This window comes from Columba livia, chromosome 2 (assembly GCF_036013475.1).
Source record: "Columba livia isolate bColLiv1 breed racing homer chromosome 2, bColLiv1.pat.W.v2, whole genome shotgun sequence".
Taxonomy (NCBI): Eukaryota; Metazoa; Chordata; class Aves; order Columbiformes; family Columbidae; genus Columba; species Columba livia.
Genome location: NC_088603.1, coordinates 72113299 through 72141148, shown reverse-complemented (window position 1 = coordinate 72141148; position 27850 = coordinate 72113299). Strand labels below are relative to the sequence as shown.

General features: G+C 42.1%; 1 protein-coding gene and 1 long non-coding RNA gene across 2 annotated transcripts; one reads left to right on the top strand and one right to left on the bottom strand.

Moving 5' to 3' along the window:
• Positions 1 to 27504, top strand: LY86 (lymphocyte antigen 86). The gene is made up of 5 exons (XM_005512561.4): positions 1 to 376; positions 14755 to 14841; positions 16281 to 16409; positions 23511 to 23563; positions 26743 to 27504. Exons 1-5 carry the CDS (start codon positions 256 to 258, stop codon positions 26836 to 26838), a joined length of 486 nt encoding a protein of 161 aa, XP_005512618.2. The 5' UTR covers positions 1 to 255; the 3' UTR covers positions 26839 to 27504.
• Positions 174 to 5513, bottom strand: LOC110366300 (uncharacterized). The gene is made up of 4 exons (XR_010470288.1): positions 5403 to 5513; positions 4377 to 4524; positions 1620 to 1763; positions 174 to 943 (listed from the first exon to the last, which is right to left on the bottom strand). It is a non-coding gene; the product is annotated as an uncharacterized LOC110366300 (long non-coding RNA).
• Positions 27505 to 27850: the final 346 nt, after the last annotated feature.

Genomic DNA, 27850 nt, shown 5'->3' with positions numbered 1-27850 from the left:
TCATTTGTCATCAGTTTAAACTAACACGAAGCAGAAAGCAGAAGTCTAAGCACACGGAAATAGCAGCCTGCAATTCTGATTAGCCTCTTGTTTATACCACGCTGTGGTAAGCTAAGGCTGCACTGGCTCACTTAACCCTTCTGCAGGCACGAATGTAGTAACTCTAGTCTCCCTTGGAGAAAGGAAGGAAGACCTTCCTCCACAGAGCCTAACAAGAGACACACAGAAGTAATCCTGCAAACTACTGCCACCACCATGAAGACATCAAACGTTCTCGTTCTGATCTCAGTCCTGCTTTTCATCAATGTCAGCACAGAATGGCCTACGCACACAGTCTGCAAAGAGGACAACTTGGAAATATATTACAAAAGCTGTGGTGAGATTTTTAAAATTTACATTTTATTTTCAGCTGGGCAACAAATTTGTTCTTATGCTGTGAGAGACGCCTGTAAGACAGGCAATCCCAAGCCAGCACTGGGTTTTGAAGCTAGAATATTTTTAGCCTTTCCAATATAGCTGGTATGGTTCATACACACACAAATCTAACTGTATTTATATTGAAGATAATAAAGAGAAAATAATGTAACCTAATTCAGAATAATAAACAGCTGTAAAAAAAATAAAACAACAACAAAACAAAACAAAACAGTTCAGCATCTTTAAGTTGGGTTTAAAAAAAAAGAAGACTCTCCTTTGATCTTTATCTTTTTTACCCTCTGGGACAACACAGACTCTTCAATGCACTGATTTGCTGTTTTTTTCATGTGCAGCAAGGCTGTGGTGAGGTGCTTTCTGTCCTCCCGCTTGGAGTGACAAGTGACCCAGTGTGACAGTGGGAAGGATTTGTGTTCCCTGCCATTGCCACCATGCTTAGCAAGACTTCAGCAGCAGTGCTTAACAGAGGCATTTCCCAGGGACCATAGGGTTTGTTTGTTCTTTAAATCTGTAGAGAAGAAAAGGAGCAAGTAGCACTGAAATGACTAAAAATGAATTCACTGAAAGGTGCCTGCTTTCCACCTCTTGCTTTGCTGGCCTTGTGCCTCTCCTATTGTGCTGATCTGCTTTACAACTGGGACAAAGGGAATTAGATTCACAGACGCCTCATTCATTTTCTGCACGTGATGTGAAAAGTGATTCATGGCAAATAAGCACCCTAGAGTTTGTTTTTCCAATTCATCCCAATACAAAGGGTTTCCCGGGGGGCTTTTCCTCCCCTGTAGCTTTCATGGTGTTTTGCACACCCATTAAAATAAAGCCAGCAAGGGACAAGAGAGGTAAATAAATATTTGTAATGCTATTCTTTAGTGGCCTACTCCCATGAGACTGAAGTCAGGCTTCACATATTATAAATAGGTATACTGCATTAGGAAAATGTTTAATTAGATATTGAATACAAGCTTTGGTATTAACTTTATTTTAGTAAGAAAACATTGTATAAATTAATCCTGTTTCTTCAACAGGTCTCAGCATGAGATACCTTGACACTTTGTGCAGGCTATAGTTTGGGTCAATTCAAATGAAGATGAAAATTTGTCTGCTAGGCACGTGTCAGTCAGGCATTGCTTCTTACTATGCACACCACTGGCCTAGCAAACAAAATGCATTTGTTGAGAGCTTACGTGTCAATTATTTTGGTTTTCCGTGCACAGGAAGGTAAGAGGTACATTCATTCAGGAGCAATTCACAGCTCGAGAAGCACAAGCCAGAGATCACACAGGTCAGGTCCCAACACTGAGAGCGGTTTTCTGTTCTCCTGCACACAGCTATGGGAGATGAAAAGATTACACAGATGTGAAAACAATGCAAGAATTAAATCAGATGCCTTGTTTGAAGGCTGAGTCCTCACTCCCTTACAGCTTTGGCAGATTCGGTTGTGGCAACACTCACAGCTGCTATCACAATGTTCTGCCCTGCCTTTTTCTGGAGGCTACCACACCTGTAAGCATCAGACCAGGATTCTCCATCTGCATCTCTGCTGACTCAACTCATAGTCTGGTAGCTTGCATAAAGCAGAAAAATATAACGTGTTTTGGGGCTGAGCCCAAAAATCTACAGGTGGGGAGGATTGTGAACTATGGAGTTGTCATATGCAGGGAGAGGAGTTGGATTCGATGATCCTTGTGGGTCCCTTCCAACTCAGGACATTCTGTGATGCTACTATTCTATGATAAATCCAAATGCACCAGACTACATTCCACTCAGAGAAGGCGTTGCTCTTCCTGAGCTCACTGGCAACAGTGCCAGAGGTGCCGGTCACCCTTTCGGGAGAGGGGAAACTTCGTCCCCACTACATTTCACTGTAAACCACAATGAGATGAGCAGAACATAGCTTCTTTCTTTAGCTGTGTCCTGCCAATGGTTCTCACCCAGGTTTGATGAGACCCTTTCCCAAACCACTTTCTCATACAGCTTTATAATGTCAGCAAGCACAAAGCCAGTGCAAGGCTGTTTCAGGAGAAGACTGTTCCACACATCCCTGCAGTTTGAGAAATCCCCATGGTATTTCCTGCTCCACTGAAGATAGCAAAGGAAGATACGTGCTTCTGGGATACAGTGGCCACAGTGAGGTATCTAGTGTGAGGTCTTGGGTAAAGGATTCCTCATTGGCTTCAAGAGGTTCAGGATTTCAATTCTACAAACTCTAGGATGTTATCAGTGAAGCAGGGTTGAATTAAGTAAAATTTAAGGAAGTTGAGAGAGTTTTAGCCAAATACTTCACAACCTTATTTCTGGAGCTGAATGCTCTCTATCAACAGATTAATAGAGTTCAGTCTGAGCATTTAAAAAGGAGCTGAGTATTTTTACTTTGCAGTTTATCAGATCCCCTCCTGTAACGCAATAAAAGCCTCACTAAAGCCAAAAGTTTAAGCTAACATAACTATGATAAATATAGCAGAGAAACTTAGGTGGATAGCTGAAGACAGAGAAAGCATAGCGATCTCTTGTACCCAGGAGGAAGTCCCAATTCCTTGAAGCAAGCACTTTCTCTAGCTGCATCCTGACCTTACAATGCTAAGATACAGGCATGCATCAAGCCCCTAACCTCATTGCATGCTCTGGATCCTTTAAAAGGATCCTCATTCTTACCCAGCAAGATCAGAGTAAATATTCAGTAACCAGAACCTCCAGGGATGAATCAAAAGAAAGGGCTGGACAAAAACCCGTCGATCAATATGATGCACTTGTAAAAAAGTCATTTAAATAAATTGGACAAAAATTTTCAGCAGCAAGTCCATAGCAAAAAATTCAGGCTGAGACACAAGTGGTCTAAAAGTAAAGTAAATAGACAGTATGCTTCCTCCTCTATATAACCACAGGAGACATAACACCGAGACAGTCTATAAATAGGCAAGACATTTCCCATCAGTGCCACTCTTCCTCCCAGGAACAAGTGACAAAAACGAAGGAAGATGTCAAATGACCACAAATCACTTTAGAAACCTGGGCAGCGATCCTGAGATAAAAGCAGCATAGGTTAACATCTCTGACTGAGAAAAGAGAACTGTAATTGGCAAGTCTATGCAGAGACATGAAAAGAACCTCTACACAAATGGCTGATTCCTATCCCGTTTAATTTCACAGTGATTTTTTTTTTTTACAGTAACAAGGCTTTTGATCTTTTCAGCTACATTTTAAAAGGCAATTGTCAGGGAAGGGAAAGGCGGGAAGGCAACAGTAGCAAAGTGCCCCGGGGCAGATTCCAGTGCTATTTGAGTGTCACTCACACGCCTCAAAGTGCAAAGTGCAATGACAAATTTTGACTTTTCAACACATCCACCAGCACCTGCTTCTAGACTATTCATGTAAACCTAATTGTCTTAAATGACCATGAAAACATCCTTACAATGTAGTGTTCAAATATGGCACTCTTCATAGGGTAAAGCAGGTGATTGCTGCTGCAGATGCATGAAAAACATTTTCCAACCATTTTTACAGCTGTTTCTTAAATGTTAGTGGGGCCTATATCAGCAAATCAGTATTTCAGAATGCCTGGTTTTGTTTCAACTGGCAAACCTAGACCAGTATGGCTCAGTCATGAATAAAGCTCTGCCTTTAGATTAGGACCTGGGAGATTTCAGAGCTCCCTGATGCCTGAAACTGTAGATTTCTTGACAGTGCAGAAAAGGTTACTGGTAAGGAAGAAGGTTCTTAGAAAGGGTCTGGAGAGTATCAACCATTAAGGAATTTGTTTTCTGGGCACAGGACTGAATAACAGGGAATCTCAGGGAGATCTTCAGGAGTGTCAAAGTAATGCTATATGCAGATGGCATCTTGAGAGATATTCCCTAGGCTTTATAAAACACCCTTCAGATCACATGGGATTTTTTACTATCACAGACAAACACATTTCCCAACTCATGTTTAACTTTCTTTACCTTTTCTTCTCTTTTCATCTGAAGCAAGGTTAATAGCCATTGCCTGAAGTCTCAGGAGAAGGAGCAAACAATCAGTATTCATTTCAGCCTCCGGAACTTCAATATGTAAAGAAGGGTGCAACCAGTTTCAAGTTTTATATCTGCATATCTACAGATTTAAAAATAACAAAACGTATTTAGGGATACGGATAACCATTTGCTTTAATTAATGTCTTCTACTAGACAAAGAAGCAGGGCCCTATGGTCATCTAGAGAATTATTTTCACATGCCAATGTCTATTCTTAAACAGACCAAAGTCAGGCTGAGCTTACATCCACTGAGCTCCATGTCATACTTCAAGCAGGGTTGCTTGTATAAAACATTTTCCTGCCCTACATTGGTACAGTAGAAGAGAGCAGCACTGTCCACTTCAGTGTGAGTTTGCACTGGGTTGCATTTACAGATGGAGAAACTCTCATTTATATGGCTTTTCTTTGCACTTGTGAGCTCAGCTTTGGATCTCCATTAAAATGTCCTCTTGAAGTCAACAAGGTTATTCTGGTGTAGAACCTGCTCTGGTCAGATAGCACAGTGTAGACACCCTCCTGTTAAACTCTCCTTTAAGGAAACTTTAAAAACAAAAAATGGTGGAGACAGAGACTGGTTAGATTACAATTTTCTGATCGTTTGTCCATGCTGAATACTTTCAGTTTTACTAGGGTTACCCTCACACACTCAGAGCATCGTACCTTTTCTCCTACATACTGAGAGATTAAACATACTATTTCTCTTGAAACTCTTTTTCATTTTCAGAAATAGACCTGCAACACCCAGCCCTGCTCAGTCAGTAATACCAACCTGTAAGCAATCCTGCTAAATTGTTACCATTGCAGCACTAATTTTGCAGCACACCACTTTGTTCCTGCTGTTAACCAATGTTACTAGTCCATTTTCCTCCCTGGCCACACACTTTTATCCCTTAGTTAAAAGATCTAAGTAATCCAATAGCTTCAGCTGGCAAAGAAGAGTCTGCAAAAAATTCTCACCTCATGCATCTTCAGGGCAAATGTTCGTCTACTCACTTGGTAAAATAAGCTTCTTTTTCCATTATTCTTTGTTTTTTTGGCAGACAGATTGAGCCAGATGCTTCTCTTGGACTTATTTATTTATTTCCCTCAAGCAGACTCCAGCAATTGCTTCTGCTTCTAAATTATTTAAAGCCACACGACACCATCTCCCTTCTGATCTTTTGTTGCATAGATCATTAATGGGCAAACAATCAAAGAACTTAGGAACTTCACTTAAAAATAACTTTTGTTTGTTTGTTTGCTTTGTCCAAGGCATCTTAGTGTCACAGCCTTGCTGCTATACTCATCTGGCATAGCTTACTTGTTCCAGGGGGAAAGCCAGACGTTGACATGCATATTTCTGGCACCAGATCCTAACAGAGTGAAGCTACCATCAGAATCAAGGTAATACAGATAAAAGTGCACATGCAAATCTTTAAAATTTTGGTCCCTCCATGAATTAAAACTACCTCATCTATTCCATTCTCCGCTTCATTAGAGAAGATTAAAACTTTATTTTCCTATGTGACCTCTTAAGGTGGTTCTGATTTCATTTAACCTTTCCTTTCAGAGAGAGAAGAGTATTTATTAAGTTTTAAGATGTAAATGGTAAGGAGGAGCAGGAGACAATTTCATACCTCCAAGGTACTCTGGCAAAAACAATAGGTTCAGCGTCCAGACTTTGAACGACTTAGTAAAATCAATATTAATGTTTTCACTGAGACTAGTAGTGGAAAGAGTTATCCTCAGCTGAACTTTTCCCACCACACTTTAAATTTTACCATCTAATTTAGTCCTCAGAGGTTTCCTCACAGTGCCCATTTTTTCACCAAATCAATGAAGGTCCTGCATCACGGACTGCAAAAGAGCATTGTTTATGTGTGACAGCCTCTCCTGCTTATCTCCAGCTGCTAAATTTAAACTAGTAGACACATTTTCCATCTATTGCCTTTTGTAATGTCTTTGGTTCTTGTAGCCACTGAGTCACTAAGGTATCACAAGCAGGAGGGGTAATAGCGCATAAGGAAAGCCATAGGAAAATGTGTGCTCCCTTTTGGAAACAAATAGGAGAGACATACCTAGAGATATACCTAGAAAACTGCATATTGCATTACAGTCAAGAAGTACTGTGGGCAATGCAGAAATGTCATTTGCTGCTGCATGGTGAATTTAAGTCTTTATGGATGGAGCAGTCTAATACTCATAAGTGCTCCAGTGTAAAGCTTTCTGTGTACACATATGAAGCACTGATAGGCTTTCTTGACATTGCCACATCATCTCATCTAGAGCTGTCACCAAGGCCTCAAAATAGCTCTGGACCCTACAGTGCTTACAGTTTACCAAGGAAAATCATAGATTCATTTTAGTTGGAAGATACCCTCAAGATCGAGTGCAACCACTAACCTAACACTGGCATTACACCATGTACCTAAGAACTCTGGTTCTAATGCCTGACAACCCTTTGTGTGAAGTGATTTTTCCTAATAGCCAACCTAAACCTCCCCTGGCACAACTTTAGGCCATTTCCTCTTGTCCTATCACTTATTACTTGGAAGAAGAGACCAACATCCTCTGTGCTATAACCTCCTTTCAGGTAGTTGTAGACAGCGATCAGGTCTCCCCTCAGCCTCCTTTTCTCCAGGCTAAACAGCCCCAGTTCCCTCAGCTGCTCTTTATAAAACTTGTGCTCCAGACCCCCCACCAGCTTTGTTGCCCTTCTCTGAACTCTGAAGCAGGAGATCAGGTTCTCTTAGCAATTTAATATCCATCAGTAAAAATATCCAGAATAATCTAAGAAAAATTAACACATCTCAGGAAAATGCAAAAAGGACTTTAGCATTACTCTCTGTAGGTGTCACTACATCAGCTTCAAGGTGGCTTATGGCAACCTAAACCTAGGGGGGAACAGTGGCTATCAGGGACAAGATGTCCAAATACACTATACAGAACCACCACATACCAAATCCAAAACCTTTGATCTGTCCCAGGTGCTGTTCTTAGACTCAGGAGAACTTCAAGTTGTCAAACGCAAAGCTCTTGAAAGCTACCATGAATTAATTCAATGCACCAGCTTCTTCTTCACCTGAAGACGGATGGCTCCTGTCAAATGATCCAGTGGTGGTCATGCAGGCAGGAACCCAGCTAGTTTTCTCAGCAGAGGAAGTATGCCATTCCAATTATAGCTTACTGCCACGTTCCTGCAGTGGATTTCAACCCATCCTGGGAAAACAGGAACATTTAGCCCATTTATATGCTGCTGATTACTGTTTTGTACAACCAGCAGTAAAGCGTGCTATCCCAGAGCACGGCATGTGTCTAACAGCAGGGCAGTTTCTAGTAAAGTTTAGTTCTATTTCTAACACAATTCTGCTGTGAATCCCCAGTCACACTGGCAAGCACTGATGTCCAGAGATCTCTACCTCAAGTAGAGCAGTATAAAGAATGATAAAAAAAAACCTCACACAGAGAGACAGCTCTGATTAGGAATACAAGCAGTTACTGTATGCATCTTACGCAGTGCATGGTGTTTTCTTACCAACAAACCAGAAGAATAAAGACTTTCCCTCTCTAATACATTCCCTGCCAGGCCTAAATTAATGCAGTATTTTCTTGTTGCGCTGCTGTAGTTGCAGCCTGTCCTGCCTCCCTTTCTCTCTCAAGCTAACTAGGACAGATCAGGATTATCAAATACAGATCTGTATGTGCTGGCTCTTAAAGACAGCATCTTTCGGTTTTGTCTTCTCAAGGAGGCTTAAACAAAGCTTTGTCATATCCATAAAGCACACACACACACACAAAAAAAACTTTCCAAATACCACCACTAACAAAAATCAAGGAAATTATCCATGAGCCTTCAGACACTGGGCCTCCCCTTGAGCCTTGAGCAAACAGCTCTAACAAGTCTGCTGTCAAGGAAGGCGGTTTGGGCAGGGAGACTCAGGTCAAGTCTTTGACAAAGCAGCTTTATGCATGCTGGCAACACCCCCATCCCCAAACACAGTCCCTTCAGCTGCAGAGAGCCCCTCACACCTGCTGTCTTTAGAGGCGCTTCCCTCCAGCTTATCATACCACACAGCTCCTCACCCAGGCCATCAGCAGCTCCATGGCCACAGGTGGCAGCTGGATGACCTCAGCTTGGAACTGGGCTCTTCCAGTCTTCTGATCTGCCACACTTCAAGCTCTTTGCTCACAGGCTAAGCCCCTCCATCCTGCATCTGTTTCTCATGCCCCAAATTCTGCTACTATTGCAGTCAGTGCCTCAGCAACACTTTTGAAAAAGCTACCAGCCTTATGAGTTACTGTTTCTGAATATTTGCAAATTTGGACCTCAGTTACACTCAACGAGTGTTATTTGAAATAGCAAGAGACAATGTCTTCCTCCTTTATTTAAACTCATTTTGTGAGACACTGGAATCACCTCGCTCCAAAACTAGGGCTGTAAACACTGGCCAGTAATGCCTGTGCCTTACTCTAAGAGCATACAGTTGCCCTTTGCATTACCAGTGTTCAGTATTCTTGAGAAGAGAGTGGAAATTATTTAAATATTGCATAAAATACTTCTAGTGTTCTGGGGGTTTTAGCTTGCAGATTATACTGAGACCAAATCCTTAGGCTTCCCTCTACAAATATGTAAGTTGCATCAGAAAGGAAGCAGAGTTATTCACTCCATTAAACATCTCCAAGAGCTTCAGGTTTAAGCAGATCTCAGAGACCACAAGTGGATAGCTGTGTCTGCTAAGGGGAATTCCCACAGTCTGTATTCCCCAGGACATTACAGATACATAAAATGTAATCTTCCCTATTCCTTCACCTCCATGTTGCCTAAGCAAGCCAGAAAGCTACAGCAGACAAAACATACCATGAGTTCTGTAAAGGGGGCCAGAGTGACTGTCTGAACTGGGCAAAAGCCTGGAGCTGGTCATGTCTGAGGTAAACACCTTGAGATGAAGCATCCTCCTAATAAACTAGACACAGCCAACATAAGTCTCACCATTTATTCTGCTCCCCTCTGAACAGAGGGTCATTCTGCCCCTCCCAGCCATGTCTGGACATGGCAGTGGCATGCAGTGAAGGCAGGCCCAAAGGGAAAGTCAATAAACTGAAGGTGCTCAGGGAAAGCTAGATGCACAACTGGAGAGCTGCTCATTCACCTGATACTTCTTCCTCAGTACCTTTTAAGTAGATTCCAGTGTCAAATATAACCTTGAGCATTCAGGTTAATTTATTTAAATAAAGATTAAAGGAAAAATGTTGAGTGAACACATAAAGTCTGAGATCCCAAACAGTTCCTCATTCTTTTCCTCTCCTTTCATCACCTTGAGTGTTGTAAGGACTAATGATTTAATTTTATTAAGAGCTTTGAAGGTGAGGAGTGTTGGGTAATTACTAAATATGTTTCTTCCTTGTGCTAATTTCCAGCTCCCCTAGCACCAGTTTGTCCTTGTATGACCCTAGCCAAGTGCAGCTGTGTCATTCCATTCAACTCTTTGGCTTATCTGCTCTAAAAGTGTTATTTTAAACACACAAAGTTTACCAATTTGAAGTCTTCTCACCACTGCAAGACTTACAGATGTGGACTCTCACAGGTGAAACTTGCACGCTTTCTGCTCCTACTCACTCATACAACTGATTTTCATGCTCATATGGAAACAATGTGATTTTAGAGCAGATTCAGATGACAGTAAAGCCAGTAGAGGATAGTTAATAAGATGGGGGAAGGGAGAGAGAAGAATAAGAGACAGAGACTGTTGTACACCAGCCCAGCAAAATTCCTATAACAGGTGCTTCCCATCTGGCCATGCAGTTACTGTAATGCCCAGTTAGTCATCTAGCAGCTCAGGCTCTGAGGGACATAACCATGGTGGGTCAGCACATTATCATTCCCAGCTGTCTTGCTTCATCTTCCTGCTGGAGATCACCTCCCGGGGCACTGAAGGCTGTGGGGTGTAAGGGCAGCCCCAGCTCACTGTCCTGTGGCTTGGTGCACACCCACATTCACCAGGAACATGAGCTGGTAGCCCCACAACTGCAGTAACTGAGGCATGAAAGTGTGTTCCTATCTGTTGTCCCTGTTACTAGGGTAATAATCTTGATCAAAGGTACAAGGCTTACAGCCGGAAGGGTCACATAGATACACCGCTGTAAATATTGTCTGATCGTGAGTGCCATGAGGATGGAGCCAGGCTCTTCTCGGTGGCAAACAACGATAGGACAAGGGGTAATGGGATCAAGCTGGAACACAAGAGGTTCCGCTTAAATTTGAGAAAAAACTTCTTCTCCGTAGGGGTGACAGAGCACTGGAACAGGCTGCCCAGGGAGGTTGTGGAGTCTCCTTCTCTGGAGACATTCAAAACCCGCCTGGACATGTTCCTGTGCGACCTCACCTAGGCGTTCCTGCTCCAGCAGGGGGATTGGACTAGATGATCTTTTGAGGTCCCTTCCAATCCCAAACATACTGTGATACTGTGATCTAGTTTGGCTATGAACCTGCTGCCAAGAATAAGAGCAGGAAAAGAAACCCTAGGAAGAAAAGGTGAGGAATTCACCTGAGCTTCTAAGACTGTACTACACACGTCTGCTCAGTTTTCTAGAAAAAAACAACAAAATTCATTGCTGTGTGCACCCCACAATAGTAAGCCAGGCCAAAATCTTGCACTATGGTGCCGCTACAGCTGGTGTGCAAGGAAAGCCACATACCAAGCCAATATAGTAAAAATCTCCATCAGAGTACTTGGGTAAGGGTGAAATGGGAGGTAAGAGGCCATGGGGTCAGCTGGCACTATGCCATGCATGGGTGATCAGTGGTAAGATGCCAGGTACATTCCAAATTTGCCTCTCAGAAGGCAGGATTATTCTTCAGAAGCCAGTCTCCTGTGAGAGCTGTACATTTGGTGGTAGATACAGTTAAGAGCTCAGCATTAGCCACAACACCAAGTTCAAATAACAAGTCTGAGATCTTACCATGCATTGATTGTTTACAAAAGCCAAACATTTGCCTCTTTCTCAGAGCAGTTGCCCAAAAGATTTAAAACTGTCTCTAGAGAATCTTCAGTCAAAATTGTATTTCTGGGCATCTTCATGCTAGCTACAAATATGTTGCAGCCCAAACCCTCCTCATACAGAGACGCCTAATAAAAATGCCTTTTCCCCTCACCTCCTAATATGCAGATTTTCACTAATACACCTCAATTAGTTTGCAGAATTTCCAGCAACATTTTAAGTGTTGGTAATATATCAAAATTGAACTGGAAAAGAAAAACTCTGCAACCAGTTGAAGAGTTTCTAGCTTTAATTATGGAAGAGGGAGCAGATTGAAGGGAGTGGGTGGAGGGAAGTCTGGGAACATACAGTACTGTGCACTATGAAATGTTGCAGGCAAGTGGAAGGCTGAAGGGCAGCCCCATGTATTTTAGAGATTTAATGGCAAATGTTATTGCTCTGCACATGTGAAAGACATAACATGTATTTTTTTTTCAGTCTAACCAGCTCACTTCAGAATGAGGCAAACAAAGATGAATAAGTATTAAACCTCCGTAATAGACACACAGTGACTCAGAGTTGTGCGTCCAAGATGAAACACAAAAATGACAATTGCCTTGAGTTGCCTTTGCCACATGAGGGACTCCTCAGCATTTAAAGAAAGAGGGGTATGGCACACTACCTTTGTTCACAGCACACAGCTGAATTTACAGACATCTTCACTTATTAGATGGTTAAACCCCACTATTTTCTTTCATTTCCTTTTAGCAGCAACCTGTCTGCCTGTATGTTTTGGAATCCAGACTCCCTGGCACCATAGCTTCAGCAACACAGCCATCCTTTCAATTGATTTCAGCAGGAGGCCCTCCACATACATCACAGTATCTATGATGTTGGATTGCAAAGTCATAGCCTGAATTCCCACAGGGAGTTGGTCAGAAAATTAATAGGCATTTCTTTTGCCAATGGAAAACTTTGAATCTCTTAGCAACAGAATAACAAAAAATCCAAGTGCCCTAATTCACAAATTTTGCTGGAGTCTCTCATGTGAGCACTTGTGCACTTTCTTCCTCTCTGCAGAGCAGATAACACTTCTCTGCATACACCAGAGCCTCATGCTGCATCACCAGCTACAATGTACCACGAAATACATAATCTGGCAAAAGAGCTCAAACCCTAGCGGGGGGAAAAAAGGGGCACAAGACATCCAAGCTAAAACAATTCTCAGTCAGGTTCATTGTAAGACCATGCTTTCCAGAGAAGATTGGTTTCATTAATATCAGCTGCTAGCCTCAATACCATGACATAATTTGTTGACTAAAGCACAGTCTAGTCTCTTTGAAAAGAGAACAGTATCGTATACATTGCAGTGCCATTTTTGAACTCAGCTCCCTCTGGAAATTACAGAACCGACAATTTTAGTCATTTGACAAACAGGACTGTTTGCAGGCATCAATGCCCAAATTGCTCTGAATCTGAGCAGCTGCTTCCTGAGCCTTATCACACCACACACAAAACAGAAATGGAGGGGCTCTTGCAGAAGTCCAGAGAAAAGCGGAAACCAAGCCCTGAGAGGTGGCAGAGACCAGAGGGGAAGCAGGCACAACGGTCCTGGAGAAAAGAGAAGTTTGACATGCTTTCTGACTGTAGCAGGAAACTGCTCTCCTACCCGATTGCAACAGCTTCTGAAGCTGCAATAACAAAGCAAGAACTGACCGGAGCATGGAAAGGGAGGAAACACAGCACTCTGACTCTTGTCACACTTGAGTAGGCAATAAACAACTGCAGGAATCAACTTTTTGTCCCAAGCAGATCATGCAGCTACAGAGACAGCTTTAGTGGTGTGGAGGACAAAGTCCAGCACAGGGACACATCTGTAGGAAATACCAATGACTCACTCTTTTAAAGGGTTATTTTAATTTATCAGAACTTAAGACTTGAGGGATCCTTTTGGACCACACTTAGAATTCATGTGTTGCAGAGCCTGGCTTTGTCAGACCCCCCCAGCTCCTGTTATCACTTTCGTTCATTTCATGGTCAGACTTTGGTCACCAAGGCTTGCTCCCTGCCAGCTGCTATGACCATGGGGAACTGCTGCAAAAACAGGGTCAGCCAATGGAGATACTACCTCAGCCTCACAGAGGACACTTGTGACTCAAGCTTCACTACAGCATCAAAGCAAAGTTCACCCAACCTGCTATTTTCCGTTCAGTGATAAGATTAACTCAAGCAACAATAACTTTGAAACAGAATTCAATTCCCAAGCCTATGTTCTGTCATCACCAGCTCCAAGCAAACTGGGGAGCCTGTGGCTGCTTCTGCACATGCCACAGTAATTTCTGTGGTTTCCACAGAGAAGAAAGTTGGATGCACAGCCTGGCTGGAAAACCTACCACGGGGGACACACCTATGCCTAGAGAAAGCCTTGAGGCTCTAGATGATATGCTGCCAAACTGGCCAAATCTTTCACCTCCAGTCATGGGTCTAGAAAACACCTGCACATGTTGTTGGTTGTGGCAGCTGAGCTGTCAGTTGTTGCTGCCAGTTGTCACCAGAGAGTGACACGTTGGCAAGCCTTCAGGCATACCGCAGTGTCTCATGGAGGCTAGCACGGAAGAAGGTGGAAGTGAGGGGAAAGCAATTATGTTTGCACAAGTGTTTTGGAGTTAGACACAGAGGGAGGAGTACTGCAGGAACTGGTAAGAGCGCCACTCACGTCAGCCATCAGCTATAGGGCTCCCTTTGACCCCAGCTCTGCTGAAGTCTCCCAGAAAGGGAGAAACACAGAATATTTCCTAGGCTAGAAATATCACACAATGGTGGACCCAGCATGAAATACTCCAAGATCTCAGTTATGCAATTTTGTTTTCATTTTTTGGACTTTTCATTCCACTTCAGGACTCAGTTTCTGAGACAGCCTCACCAAGCTGTCTTGTGAAACAAATGGATTTTTAAAAGTCATCATAATGAATTGCTCATCAGTACTGAAGAAGGAATGGCAATATGCAGAGCCTGGGATGAATAGCTGTGCTCAGACTTCACTATTGAACAAGTATTGACTACTCACCATTGTGGGCAATGTGCTTTCCATGGATCTGGCTCATTTTCCCACACAGTATATTTTAGGCCACATACAGGCTATCACCTGAGTGTGCTTCCGATTGAAGTGGCAAGAAAGACAGAAGTAGCTATTAAACACAGGGTATAGGAACTTTGAGCACATCTCGGAAAATTTCTAAGGAATATATAATCTGTGTTTTATAACACTTCTAGATTTTGTTGTTTTCTTCTATACAGTCAGTATCTCACTAAAAATACAACTTGTTACGCACTGTTTTCTGTCTCCAAACAGATCCTCAGCAAGACTTTGCTTTCAGCATTGACCGTTGTTCTGATGTTGCAACCCACACCTTTAACATCAGAGCTGCATTGGTCCTAAGTAAGTGAATTGCTGTTTTTTCATGCCGTAAACAGGTAGTTCATGTGTAAGTGCTGGTATTAAGTAGTAACTAAGGGTGAAAACCTCCTATAAAATATGAACGGGCTTCATTTCTGAGAAATTTCAAAACCTGTATGGTGCTACAGAAATGTCAGTTCTGTTACCAGCTCTGCCTCAGACTACACTGTCACCCTTAGCAGGTCCTATGAGGCCTCAGCCCCTCCTCTTCTCCTACCCATCATCTGTAGAACTTGTCTTCACAGATAAGTCTTTTCAGGACAGTCTTGTTGAATGAGACAGCTACAGTGCCCAGACTCTTGTGCCAGCACCAGCAGTGCTTACCAAATCACCAAGGCTGACCCTTGTAGATGGGAGACTGAGCTAAGGCCTCCCACAGAGTAAGGTGGGGGCACCTCCCTGCTCATCCTGGGCATGCAAAACAGCACCCTAGGGAGTGCTGAGGATCCAGAGCACTGCAGGAGTGCTAGCCTGAGGCAACAGTCATGCCATCAGCTCACCACCTGTGCTAGCTGAAATTATACCCTCCAGCACTTAACTAATCAGCAATACAAGCTCAAAAGCAGAACTACATTTGAGCGAATGGGTTGAGTGTTAATATTATCTGTGGCTTGCCTTGTGATCATTGCACAGTGAAGCCACCTTCTTGCAATCCTGTTGACCCCAAGCTGGTCTAGAACCTCTACTACCAGACCATAAATATGAGAACACTGCTGCATGCTCCTGGTGCTGAAAATAAGTTTGTGTGCTAAGTGTCTTTGGGAGTGCTTCCTTGCATGCAGATGGTCTCCCTCATGTAAGACATGCTGCCTCTCTTCCAGAGGAGCACCAGTTTTCAGGTGTCTGCAGAGTTAAACATACCTGCAAAATCACATTACAGGCATTTGCAAATACTTTTCCAACAACTCAGAGTACAGGACCTGCTTCAAAATCCAATAGCTTCACTAGTTGTATCTGTTAGCAAGCCAGGCAGAAGAAGGCAACCTCCCAGCACTGCCATGCTGCTATGCTGATCCCTGGCTCAGGCCAGCTACCCTTTTTCCAGACAGCAGGTACAGGTCACAAGCTGCTCCTGGGAGACCATTGGATATGGTCCTTCTGCTAAACATAGTTGGGGAAAAAAGACTTTAGCTGTATGGACACAAGTGTTACTGTGCCAGTTGGCCTCAAGGTCAGAGAGTGGTCGTGGACATAGTTTATATAACAATAGAGAGATATGCTGTTATGTCTCGGTCACACACCTTAATAGACTTAGAGACCTGTTCCTGAAGCATGGATTTCTGTATATCAGGAGTTTGCAGTGAAGAAAAAACTTTCAATGGCTTAAACATCAGAAGAAAAAAAATTGAATCTGTTTAAAATTAAAATAAACCTGTTTACCCTTGTACTTTCTCTGAGCTCTCCTTCTGCTTTGTGTGTAGGACACAGCATCAAGGAACTGTACGTCAAGATTGACCTGATCATAAATGGGAAGACCGTGTTAACCTACTCGGAGACGCTTTGCGAGCCAGGCCATTCTAAGCTTATTTTCTGTGGAAAGCAGAAAGGAGGTAAATTAGGCAGCAGATTTGATGGCTACTGAATACTCCAAGTAGGATGCACTTGCTGTGCTCTTGAATGCACCAATACATCATAATGTTCTGTTTACTTCAACAGCGTGTTAATGGATGACAGAAACACAGTAGGACAGAGATGTTTTAATTTCAAAGCCTGCTTCTTCCCTGAACCTGTTTGCTTGCTTTCCTTTTAATCACAGAATATTGCACACACATGGGATTTCAAGTCCATAAAAGATAACTGTAGTAATGTGACCCCATGCAGCAGCAAAGAGGTTCATAAGCCCTATTTATAGACACATGGTTGTCATGTGAGCAAGAAGTATTACAGAACTGGCCTTTATTTTTGTCAAATAAATGGCTGAGCAAACAAACAAGCCACTCTGAATACATTCTTCATTATTAAGCAACTAACACTTCCTGTCTTTAAAGGAAGTTCTTAACTTGCTCTAAGATGAATTATGCTTGAACAAGTAAATTTGGACCAAGGTGCTATTTGATACCCTCTACGGTTTGCATCTTGTTTCTGCTCAACACTTGCCTTTGTGGAAGTCAGATGATTTCAGCTCATGCCAGTCAAGCTGCCAGCTGGTGCAGACTTGCAGTGGTTGGTTTACAGTGACATTAACTGCTCCCAAAAAGTGGACATCTTTGCTCCCAGGTGAGTCTGCACACCACAAGGTCCCTTCTGCCATGACCCAGGCCAGACAGTACAAAGCTAGCCATGGTGTGTCCAGAAGAGGTCATGCCTCTAGACTGTAATATCCATGTATCTTAAGTGGTTATATTGAAATCCCTCTTACATTATGATCATCTCTTTAGCCTGATTTTAAAATAAACAGGTAGAGCTGCAGAGAAGTTTCAGAGTTGTTAGAGCAGCAGTTAGTTTCAGCAGCTCTGCTTTCATTCCATTGACTTGCATCTCCATCTTGTTAACACTGCAATAATTCATATGCAAGGGCTATGAGTCTAAAGACTGTGCACAGCACTACTGCTAAAACAGCCCCTGGAAAACTACTAAGACATTTCACACAGCATAGAAAAATCACAAAGAATAATAGAGAAATTCTGCATGAGCAACCAGTTATGTAAATCCTGTAAGGCAGATAGACAAAAAAAAATTAAATTCCGAGGTTTCTTCAATTGTGTATTGAATTACGAGGTGGGGGGAAAGCACCCATAAACCTACTGAAAAACTACCTCATTCTGATGAAGCACTAAATAACATCCTTTAGAAAGTACATTAAGGAGAAATGGAGTCAGACCTGAGCTGAGCACAAACTGCTATTCACACATTAAACTACAAAGCCAAAACCTCCTGGGCTTTCCAAGTCCCTTAATCTTAAACTGGCAGGTGATTGTTTCTACTAATTGAAGTACATTATGATATAAAACCATAGTTGGTTGTTTAAATAATACTATATATCTTCATTTAAAAGTATCCCTAAGTTAGTGCAAGGACCTCTGCTGCACACTTTTTAATACACAGCCTCTTGATCAGTGGTTGTTTTTTATTTAGTAATTAAAGTCACAGTGGGAAAGAAGTGAACTTTCTCAGACTAAGGTTCAAACTGAAAAAGTGGTATTTCTTAATTAGTTGACATTTGCTTCTAGCCCATGTTTTAGGACACAAAAAGCTGAGTTGAGGACTAGTTTGAGGCAATTCAGCACAGCCATAGTTTACCATATTAGCACAGCTGTAAATCTGACCTAACACCTCTGCAGAAAGGACAACATTGGGAATGGTCAAGTATGCAGCCTAGCGAAGAGACAGAGGAGCAGACAGCCCCTTCAGCTGAAGCTTTTCATGCAGAGCCCCTTTTCCTCTGTTGTACATGCTATATTTCCAATATACCTGACCAGAGTTTAAGCATAGTTCCAAACAGAATTTGCCTGCCTTCCACAAGGAGGCAAAAAATTGCCTGTTCCTCTGTCTCCCAAAATGAGACACAACTCAGTTCTGTCACAGGCTTTGTTGTCCACATAGAAGTTACAAGGAAAAAGAGGGTTATAAGAGCTGGATGTGGGAAAGTCTTGGGTGTTTGGTCTTGGTGTTTTGATTCATTTTGTTTGCTTGGTTTTTGTTTGGTTTGGTTTTTTGGTTGATTTTTTTTCTTTGCTCTCCTATAATGCTACAGTTTTGCCATGGCTGGAAATACTTTAGGAGACTTAATATAGCTATAGGTTTAATATTCATTGTAATCATATAGTATTTATTATTTATGTTAAGCAAAGGTCACATCTGGCACCGCTCACTGTAACTGCTAAATAGGATTCCAATATCTCTTTCTTTGAGCTATATGATGATTGTGAAGTTATTAGCTCAAAGATTGCAAGGAAATGGGCCATTGTCCATTGATGAACAACAGCATCAACAACAAAAACCGCTAAATTATTTGTGACATAACATGAGCTCACCTCTTCCTCTTTTTTTAGTAGAAAGTGCTGGTTATTACCCATTTCCTCCAAAGAAAACAGTTACATAAGATTTGACAGATTTCCCAATGCAATCACTAAAATCAGAGAAAGAGACCTACCAGGGTAATATTTAGCAATGTCCCAACCACAATTTGCAGGCTTAAACAAAACTTCCTGGCAAAAGATAGTTGCAACATTTGCAAGTCTGCAAGTTTTCTTTCAGCCCCAACTGATAAAGGCACTTCCAGAGAACTTGCACGATTCCTTGCACACACTCCCATACCACAGAGGAAGCCCTTGCTTGCTCCAGACCACCATTCTTTACATTATTCCCTCTTTTGATAGGTGTTACAGCAAGCAAGTTTCTAAAATGGTATTTTGAATCAAGGGAGAGAACATAATATGGCTTACAGAACTGGGTATCACATTGAGAGTTTAGGTACGAGTTTCTGAGAAAGCAGCTACACCTCTAAGCTAGGTCTTTGGGCTGATACACACCACTTTCTTGCTTAGCCCCTTCATCTCTCTTTTTCCTCCCCAGTAGAGAGTGGATGTTTCTTACCCGGCTGTGTATTTATATACATTTTTCTCACTCAACTATACGTCTATAACTGGCAGTTATTCAGATCATTCCTGCATCCCTAAAACTCACAGAAGTTGCGTGTCAGTTGCATAGGTACAAGATCGTGTCCTAGAAGAACTCCAACATGGAGCATTTAAGTCCTAAAAAGATTAAAAACATAGAAAAAGAAAGAGGTGGGTGCAGATGTACAGGGCCTTTATATAGTACAAGAGTGTGAGAACATTTCAAAGATTTTCAGTGCAAGGAAGATTTGAGAAAGAGGAGTGAGAATTTCATGATAGATGTTTTGTCAGGAATCAGAGGCATCGTCACGATAAACGATAACTAGTAACTTAAAGTAATCCTCAGGAAGTTCTTACACATTTGAAAACTCAGCTTCAGATTAGAAGCTACTGGAGACCTGCTTTCACTGACAGGAAAAAGCACTAAGTTACTTTTGGTAGAAAAAGCAGTGAAAAATTGCTGCAACAAATTTATAATATCACCTTGATTCAATTGTACATTAGAAATGTTTTCCACAATACTCTACAGAAATCACCTTCAGTTAACTCTTTAAGAAAAAGGAAGGTGGACTGAAAGCACGTCACTGATGACAGCATGCTTGACAGGTCCCATAACTTACCAGGAGACCAATAAAGACAATGCAGAACTTTGAACTGGAAAAATGCACTCATGATTTTTGCTGTCCCAACTGTTCACACATTTTTTGCAACTACATCTGGGCTTGCTCTGAAAAGACTACAGGATTCTTTCAATGAGCCAGGCTCAGTGTTTGTGACAGTTACACTTACTGCAGCAGATGTTTTCATCCTCTTTCAATGAAGGAATGCAAAAATGTATGAATAAATGGAGAAAAATGTATGAGGATATGAAGGATGCTGTGATAAACTACAGTCCTTAATGCTATGGAGGATGTTTACACTTCTGGAATCATAGCAGAAATCCTCATGTGAGAGGAACATTGAATAGGCTTTGAAAATCCTGATCCAGCCAACATAGGCACTTAGAAGGTTGCTATGGTCTGAAATGGATATATATGATAAAATTCAGCAAATCTATGTATCCATATTATTTCCTGGTGGTTCTCAACTAGCTGAAAATGAGAGCTCCCTTGCTTTCCTATCAGGACATACTTTCAAAGCAGCATAGTCCTTTTTCCCCTCACATTATTGAAGCAAGAAAGGCCATGAGAGTTTTATAGAGGCCTGGTTACAGAATCACAGGACAACTGAGGTTGGTAAGGACCTCTGAAGGTCATTTAGTTCAACTTTCATCTACTCAAGCAGGGCCATCTACAGCCAATTGCCCAGGACCATGTCCATGCAGGGTTTTTTGATATATCCAAGGATGAAGACTTCACAACCTTTTTGGGAAACCTCTGCCAGTGTTCAGTCACCCTCACATTAAAAAAGTCTTTCCTGATCTTCAGGAGAAACCTCCTGTGTTTCCGTTTGTGCCCACTGCCTCTTGTCTTGTCACTGGGCACCACTGAGAAGAGCCTGGTTCTGTCTTCTTTACACCCTTCCCTTTATATATTTGCACATATTGATGTGCTCTCCCTTAATCTTCCTGTTCTCTAGGCTGAACAGTCCCAGCTCCCTCAGCCTCTCCTCACTGGAGAGAAGCTCCAGTCCCTTAATCTGATCAGTGGCCTTTCACTAGACTGTCTCCACTAGCTCCATATGATTAATAATTGTGAACCACTGCAAGACCCCTGGTTAGAAAGTGCTAAATAAGGGCAGGGCTGAAGTACATAGTAGTAAATATGGACCTGAAACTGGGCACACAGCACCTAGCTTCATAGTTGGAGGCTCCCTAGAAGATACTACAGCCCGTGAAAGTGACTCCATTGATTTCCGAGCAAAGGCATAGCCATCATACGTCAGGGCAATAATTAAAAACTTCTCAGATAGAACTGAGGCATTCTTCTGCTCTGCATTCATCTAGCTCTGATGCAATCATTACTTTGTCACAGCAAAGTGAGTGGGGAAAGTATCTTCTGCCTACACTGAAGGAGAGATTAACATTGCCATAATTTGAGAAGCAAATTTATGGCCTGATGACTCCTACTTCATTTTAAAATACAGCCTTTGCAGAGCTTAAATGCTGCATCTGTACATTTAGATTCTGGATGGCTTTCTGACAGCCTACGTGAGACCCTAATGAGCCACATGGTCCAAGAGGAGTTTCCATGTGCTTGTGGAGAAGGACATTAGGGAAGGGTGATTGATGACAGCCCAGTTTTCCTCTCCACTCTGCTGCCAGCCAAGATTTGCTAGGCTCAAAGATGACTGAAGAAGAGACAGTTCAACAAGGCTCTCTGCTGAACGAGAGGACACACAAACCATGAGCCAAGCAATTGCATGGTTCACACCACCCTGAAGAAGCAATGCACAATACAGCTTATCACACATCAACACATACACCTCAAGTTCCAGTGGAGTTACTCATCATCCCAGTCATACAGTCTGCAGTGCCTTTAACTCCCATTTAAACTCAAGTAAAGTTGTGAACTGAGAAGTGGGCTGTACTGTATTTTTAAAATCCTTGAGTCACCACTCTCCGCAGCAGAGATGTGTCAGACTCCAGGGCTCTTGCTTCATGCACAAAAGCAAACAGCAATGTTAATTGCTCTTTGAAAAGGAAAAGACTTTTTGTTGCCCAGGTAAAGTAGCCAGGGATGCAGAAGGCAATGAGTGCAGTGTGAGTGCTGCAACACAGCTGGTCATTTTGAGAGTGGAAAGCCAAAAGATATTTATTTTATTCTGTTTTGGTATTAGGTTTTTCAGGGCAACACTGAGAAGCTCTGCCTATTTTCCACCTCCCAGGATCATCAGGGCATCACATTTAACAAACTCCTCATTAATGCAAAGTTGCAGAACATCGGTGACATCTCAGTTTTTTCCTACTCTTTTTCTAGTTTATCTTATAGTCGTGATTCTTTCCTATAAGTTTGTTACACGGCATTGACTAACATTTCATAGCATGCGTGGGGAAGACCTTCTGTGAACTGTTTTCCAAGTCAGATACCTACTGCATGGTGGGATGAACCATATGACAAACATGTTACAAACCTTTTGTCTAAGCCTTCACAAGAAACAATTTAAACCAGCAGAGTGAAACTGGACTAAAACAACTCTCTAGAAGTGACAAGCATCAAGATGCTAGCACATACTCAGATAAATATGATGAAACACTTCTCTGTCAGTGTCAAAGTAAAGAATATTTCATGACACTTACAAAAGAGAATCCTTAAACAGTTCTTAGACTTTTCCATGACTTGTGGAGGGCAAGTTGTGCAAGAAATTCTGAAATATTGAAACATCTACAAATTTTATTTTCAGTCAAGTCTGCACAGTTTGGCCCGGTAAGCTATGAAAAAGTAGGAGGAACTGCAGAACATCTTGCTAATTCTGTCCATTAATACCAAAGTTGCCCTTTCTTCAACAGCAAAATCAAGCATGCCTCATGATTACAGAGATGAAGATTGGGAGGTGGAACTCTTGGGCTCTATTCCAGTCACCAACACAACCTGTGATGGCTTTAGCACATCACGTAACTTCTTGGTGAACACTCCGTTAGCAGTGAGATAGACAAGTTCTTATTACTTTAAGGTCATGTGCAGCAAGCAGTTAGAAGTCCACACCTACAGAAACACCCAGCTCAGATGGGTTTTTCTTTAAGTTACCAAAAGAAGTTACCTCTGTTGCAGCTGTGGTTGTTTAACAGATCACACTGAAGGACCTGTGTCTGGCAATACCCCTCCCCTTTCATTTCCCTATTTGTGGGATGCGTGCTGACATAGGAACACCAACCTGGAGTTGCAAAGCCATGACCGCCTCTTCCACTCAGGCAGGGACTGCTGGTCCCTCCTTGAGCCCGGGCTCTGCCTTGCCTTCCCCATAAGGCAGTAAACATCCTGACGTTTTTCTCAGGAGAGCTGTTGCAAGACCCCACATAGAGCACTTTGCAGTTCCATAACACTTGTCACTTGAGCACTTTGAAGCACTATTACAAAAAAGCACCTATGATCACCTGCTTGTTTTCTTCATGTACTGCATGTCTAACCACCCATCACCATTCTTGCTTTTCAGAACACCTTTACTATGAGGGACCAGTCACACTGGGAATCCAAGAAATCCCACAGGTAAGGTGATCACAGCTGTGCTCCCATGCAGGAGGGCTTTCTGGACAGGGTATGCTCAGAGAACTACCAGCAAATACATCAGCATATTTCAAGCTCCCCCATCTGGCACATTGGATCTTACAGTGTTTATATGACTAATCCTTTGCAATATGAAATTAAGGGGCTTTACTTAAAACATTAGAGAGCTACCATTACCCAGAGAGAGACAGGTTTTCTTGGGTTAGGAGATCTCCTCTACCAGCACTAAGCCATGCAGTTCCTTAGTAGGGTCCCACTCTGCTACTCTTAAAATAGCAATAAAAGAAGCAGTTCCAAGAGACTCCTGAGAGAGTTCATGCCTTAGTGGGCTGAAGAATTTGGAGACACTCATTTATCCTCACTGGCTATAAAGACAGTTTAGATAACCATTGCAATTTTATGTGTTCCACTGTACATATATGGTATCAGATACAGAGGTCTTCTAGATTGTGACTGAAAGTACAAGTTATTGGGCCAAGAACACTTTCTGTGGACTTCTAGAGCCTTAAAAGAAGAAAATAATTTCTTAGAAAGGTAAGAAAACAGGCAGTACTCTAGACACTTCTCTGAATTTTCTGGTCACCGCAGTCACCCATTACAAGCAGCAGCCTCTATGCTTAGCTTAGTGTACTTCTTAAAGGTCAACCAAATCACATTGCAAAGCAAAATAGGTCTCAAGTGCTGAACACACCACAGTGGCTCTTAACTGAGCACAACAAAGATGTATTTGACCAGTAAATAACAAAGGATTTTTTAGCCACATACACAAAGAGACTGGATAGAAGGGGAGAAGGCAAGATCTGGATCATCAAGGCATCCGTTTGAGAATGTGGTGAAGAAAGGATCGTGGTCACCACTGCAAAAGCACACAGTTCAGGTGGTCAGGGGTCAACTCCTTAGACTTACAGAGAAGGAACAGCATAAGCTCTCAGCTCTTCAGCAGCAGACATAAAACCTATTTCAGCCTCAAAGATGAGGTCTGGGGCCTGCTCAGCACTGGATTGCTCCAGGTGCAGGAAAGGATAAGACAGGATCAGAACAGGGATACAGAACACAACGACATGACACCCAGAGAGCCAGGCTTGCCAAGACCTGCAGAGGTAATGACAAGGACAGCTGACTTCAGGGAAGATCAAGCCTCCATAACAGCTACCATCTCATAGATCTCAGCCTTCCCTTGGTGACAGGACCAGCCACAACCTTCACTTCCTAAGGCTTTCACACAGGGAGCTGGGCCCCCTAATGCAGGCTGTTATCACACCCTTGCCAGCCTGCTTCCCTAAAGTCTACTCTTAGTGATGCTGTGTTGAACAATGCCTTTTGATCCCTCACACTGGAGCACCCAAGCTCATATCAGTCAGCATCCTGCTCCAGGAGCAGCTTTACTAACATACTGAAGACACTTCTGTAGTAAAGGCTCCAGACAAACAGAGGAATAGGTCTTTAGACCAAGAAGAAGCCCTAGAATTGTACAATAGTTCAGGTAGGAAGAGACCTTCAAAGGTCATCTAGCCCACCCCCTCCCTGCAATGAGCAGGGACAACTTCAACTAGATCAGGTTGCTCAGAGCCCCATCCAGCCTGGCCTGGAATGTTTCCAGGGACATTCAGGGCATCTGCCATATCTCTGGGCAACCTCTTGCAGTATTTTGGCCCACAGAAACAGCCACACAGACCAGTAAAACTCCAGTTCTGGGCAAATCAGCTGAATTTGGAGCCAGAAACTCCAAGATTATTCAGAGTCCTCTTTTAATAAGAATTTTTACCCATGAGCAAAAAATTATTCTGGAGGAGGAAAAAAAAAAAAAAACTAATCATTAACAAGCAATGGAAATGTGTCATTATAAACTCTGTTCCATGAATGGAACTATAAGCTTTTGGGGAATTAACATGCTTCTGAGAAAGGGAATAGGAAGCCTTTTTTGTTAATTAATCAATCAGGCAAATAATGCCATCCTTCCACACCAGCAATAAGGAGTTATTCCATGCAGCAATCATCCTCTGCTCATTACGAAGAACAGCCTCATCTGAGCAGTCCAACAGACATTTTCACAGCCTGCACAGCAATTACAACAAGGCTGTATTCTCATGAGCATGTTGCCATTGGGCCTCTCTCTAAATTTGGATGTTACATTTAGCTTGAACCTCTCTGTTCGGACACAGGCCAGTTACTGCTTTAGAAATCCCATGGTAGAAGGCAAATGCCAAAAAGCCTGACTCATTCTAGCTCCTTCTACTACACAACCAGAAGAGTCCTGAGTAGGGCAAAAGCTTTCTGTGGTTCAAAGCCAGGAGGCCACTGCTGCCAAGCTCTCCTACCACAGGTTTTAATGCCCTCCACACTTCAGAGAGAGAGAAGGGGGAAAAAAAGAACAGGGGAGGACCAAACACACACAACAAAAAACACTACCACAGTGCCAGCAATCTAGAGTGAATGAAATCTAGTTCACCTCTTCTTCCAAATCTGTTAAATGAACCTTGTCACCTCCCCTGCCCAGCACTTTTCCTTCTCCAAGTGTCTGGAAAGAGTAGTTTTGACCAATAAAAAAAGCCATGGCTTCTTCAAGGTTGAGATTTTTTGCACTGAAATGATACAAGTTCTCCCCAAAGCCTGAATTACCAGTAGTTTTAATAACACAACTTGAAATTAAACTACCTCTTGTTTTATTATATAGGAATTCATCACAGATTGAGTCATCTACACACATACATTCCCCACGGTGCTCTCTTTTACAAAAAATCATATCGATAACAGAGTACATATTGAACAACAAGATCCAAGGAAAAGAAGTGCCAGACAACTAAGCACCTTTTCCCCTTCCAGTTATTTAACAGCACAGGCCATATTGTGCTTAGTTATAAGAAACATGAGAAGTTACAGATTTGAAAAGAATTTTTATGCATCAAAACATTTTGTTCCTCTTGTGCTGTTTTAATTTTAAACTTGTGCTGTCAGCACTGATATCCCTGATGAATGTGTTTTGGCAGAAAATATGGGCAAGTCCTTTACTAGTTCTGAAACATTTGAACAGGAGGGGTTTTGGAGGAACTTGATGGGAAAAGTGTTATTCTGTTTCTAGGAAGAGGACTCCCTCATAGAAAGAGAAGCAGTTATATACTACTGATGCGCTAATTCTTTTGCTTTGTGTTTGTCTCACACAGGGAGACTACACTGTTTCAGCAAAGCTGACTAATGAAGATGGCGTCACTGTTGCTTGTGCTGATTTTACCGTGAAAAATTATTTAGAGTATTATTAGTAGCAAAACAATTTCATGAAAGCTACAGACTACCAAAGCTATTCAGTCCAAGGGAGCTGCTTGCATGCTACAATGATTCTGAAGGAAATAAGCCCCACATGGTGGTTCTGATGGTATTCCTCTTCATAATTCACTATTTTCAAGAAGTCACTAGACCCTCTAGTGGTAATTTTATCTCTAGATGCACACTGTAGCTCACTTTTTGCTTCTAATATATACAGCTGCAAGTAGAAAGTATTTGACACCAACATTTTCATTTTGGGATGAAAATAGCATGAAACAGAACAGGCAAGAACCTAAATATAATTTTTTTGTTGCTTTTGCAGTAAGTTATGGAGGGTTTCTAACACATGCTAAAGAAGACTTTCATATGTATCACATATTATGCATTTACAGCACTAAACACTGTCAGCCTCCCCTGGGGCGTGTCTGGAGCCTCCACTAGTATAGCTTCTATTATAACCACGGAACAAAGACCAAATAGGATGAACATGCTTTTTTTTTTTCCAGCGATACATGTCCTGTCACTGGATTCATATCACTAGAATCTGCTGGAGTCTACCTGGAATTTTTTGTCCTTTAATATCTTTTAAGTGATATGTGAAACATTCTGTATCTAAGCTATGTGGCCTTCTTGCTTCTCAATAAACTCATAATTAAAGAATAGTTTTTTCTCATTTTTCCTCATGATTCTTGAATCTTTCCAAAACTTGAAGTGGGGAAAAAAATGAGAGGAAAAAGATTGAAGGAAACAAATTAAACAAACTATTATTTTTTTTTTTTAATATGAAATATCAGTCATGTTGACACATATTTTATGTTAGCAGAGGACAAACTGTTCCTTGCTTGAGCATGAAGTCCCAGGAAAAGTAAACACAAATCCCAGGTGCAGCACATCCCCACACCCTCTCATTCCAGGAGCTTTTGCAGCTGGCATAGCTGATGGGCATGTAGATAACCAAGCATAGGGCAGCAGGTGAGATTAGGATCTTCAATTAGAGAGTGTAGATAT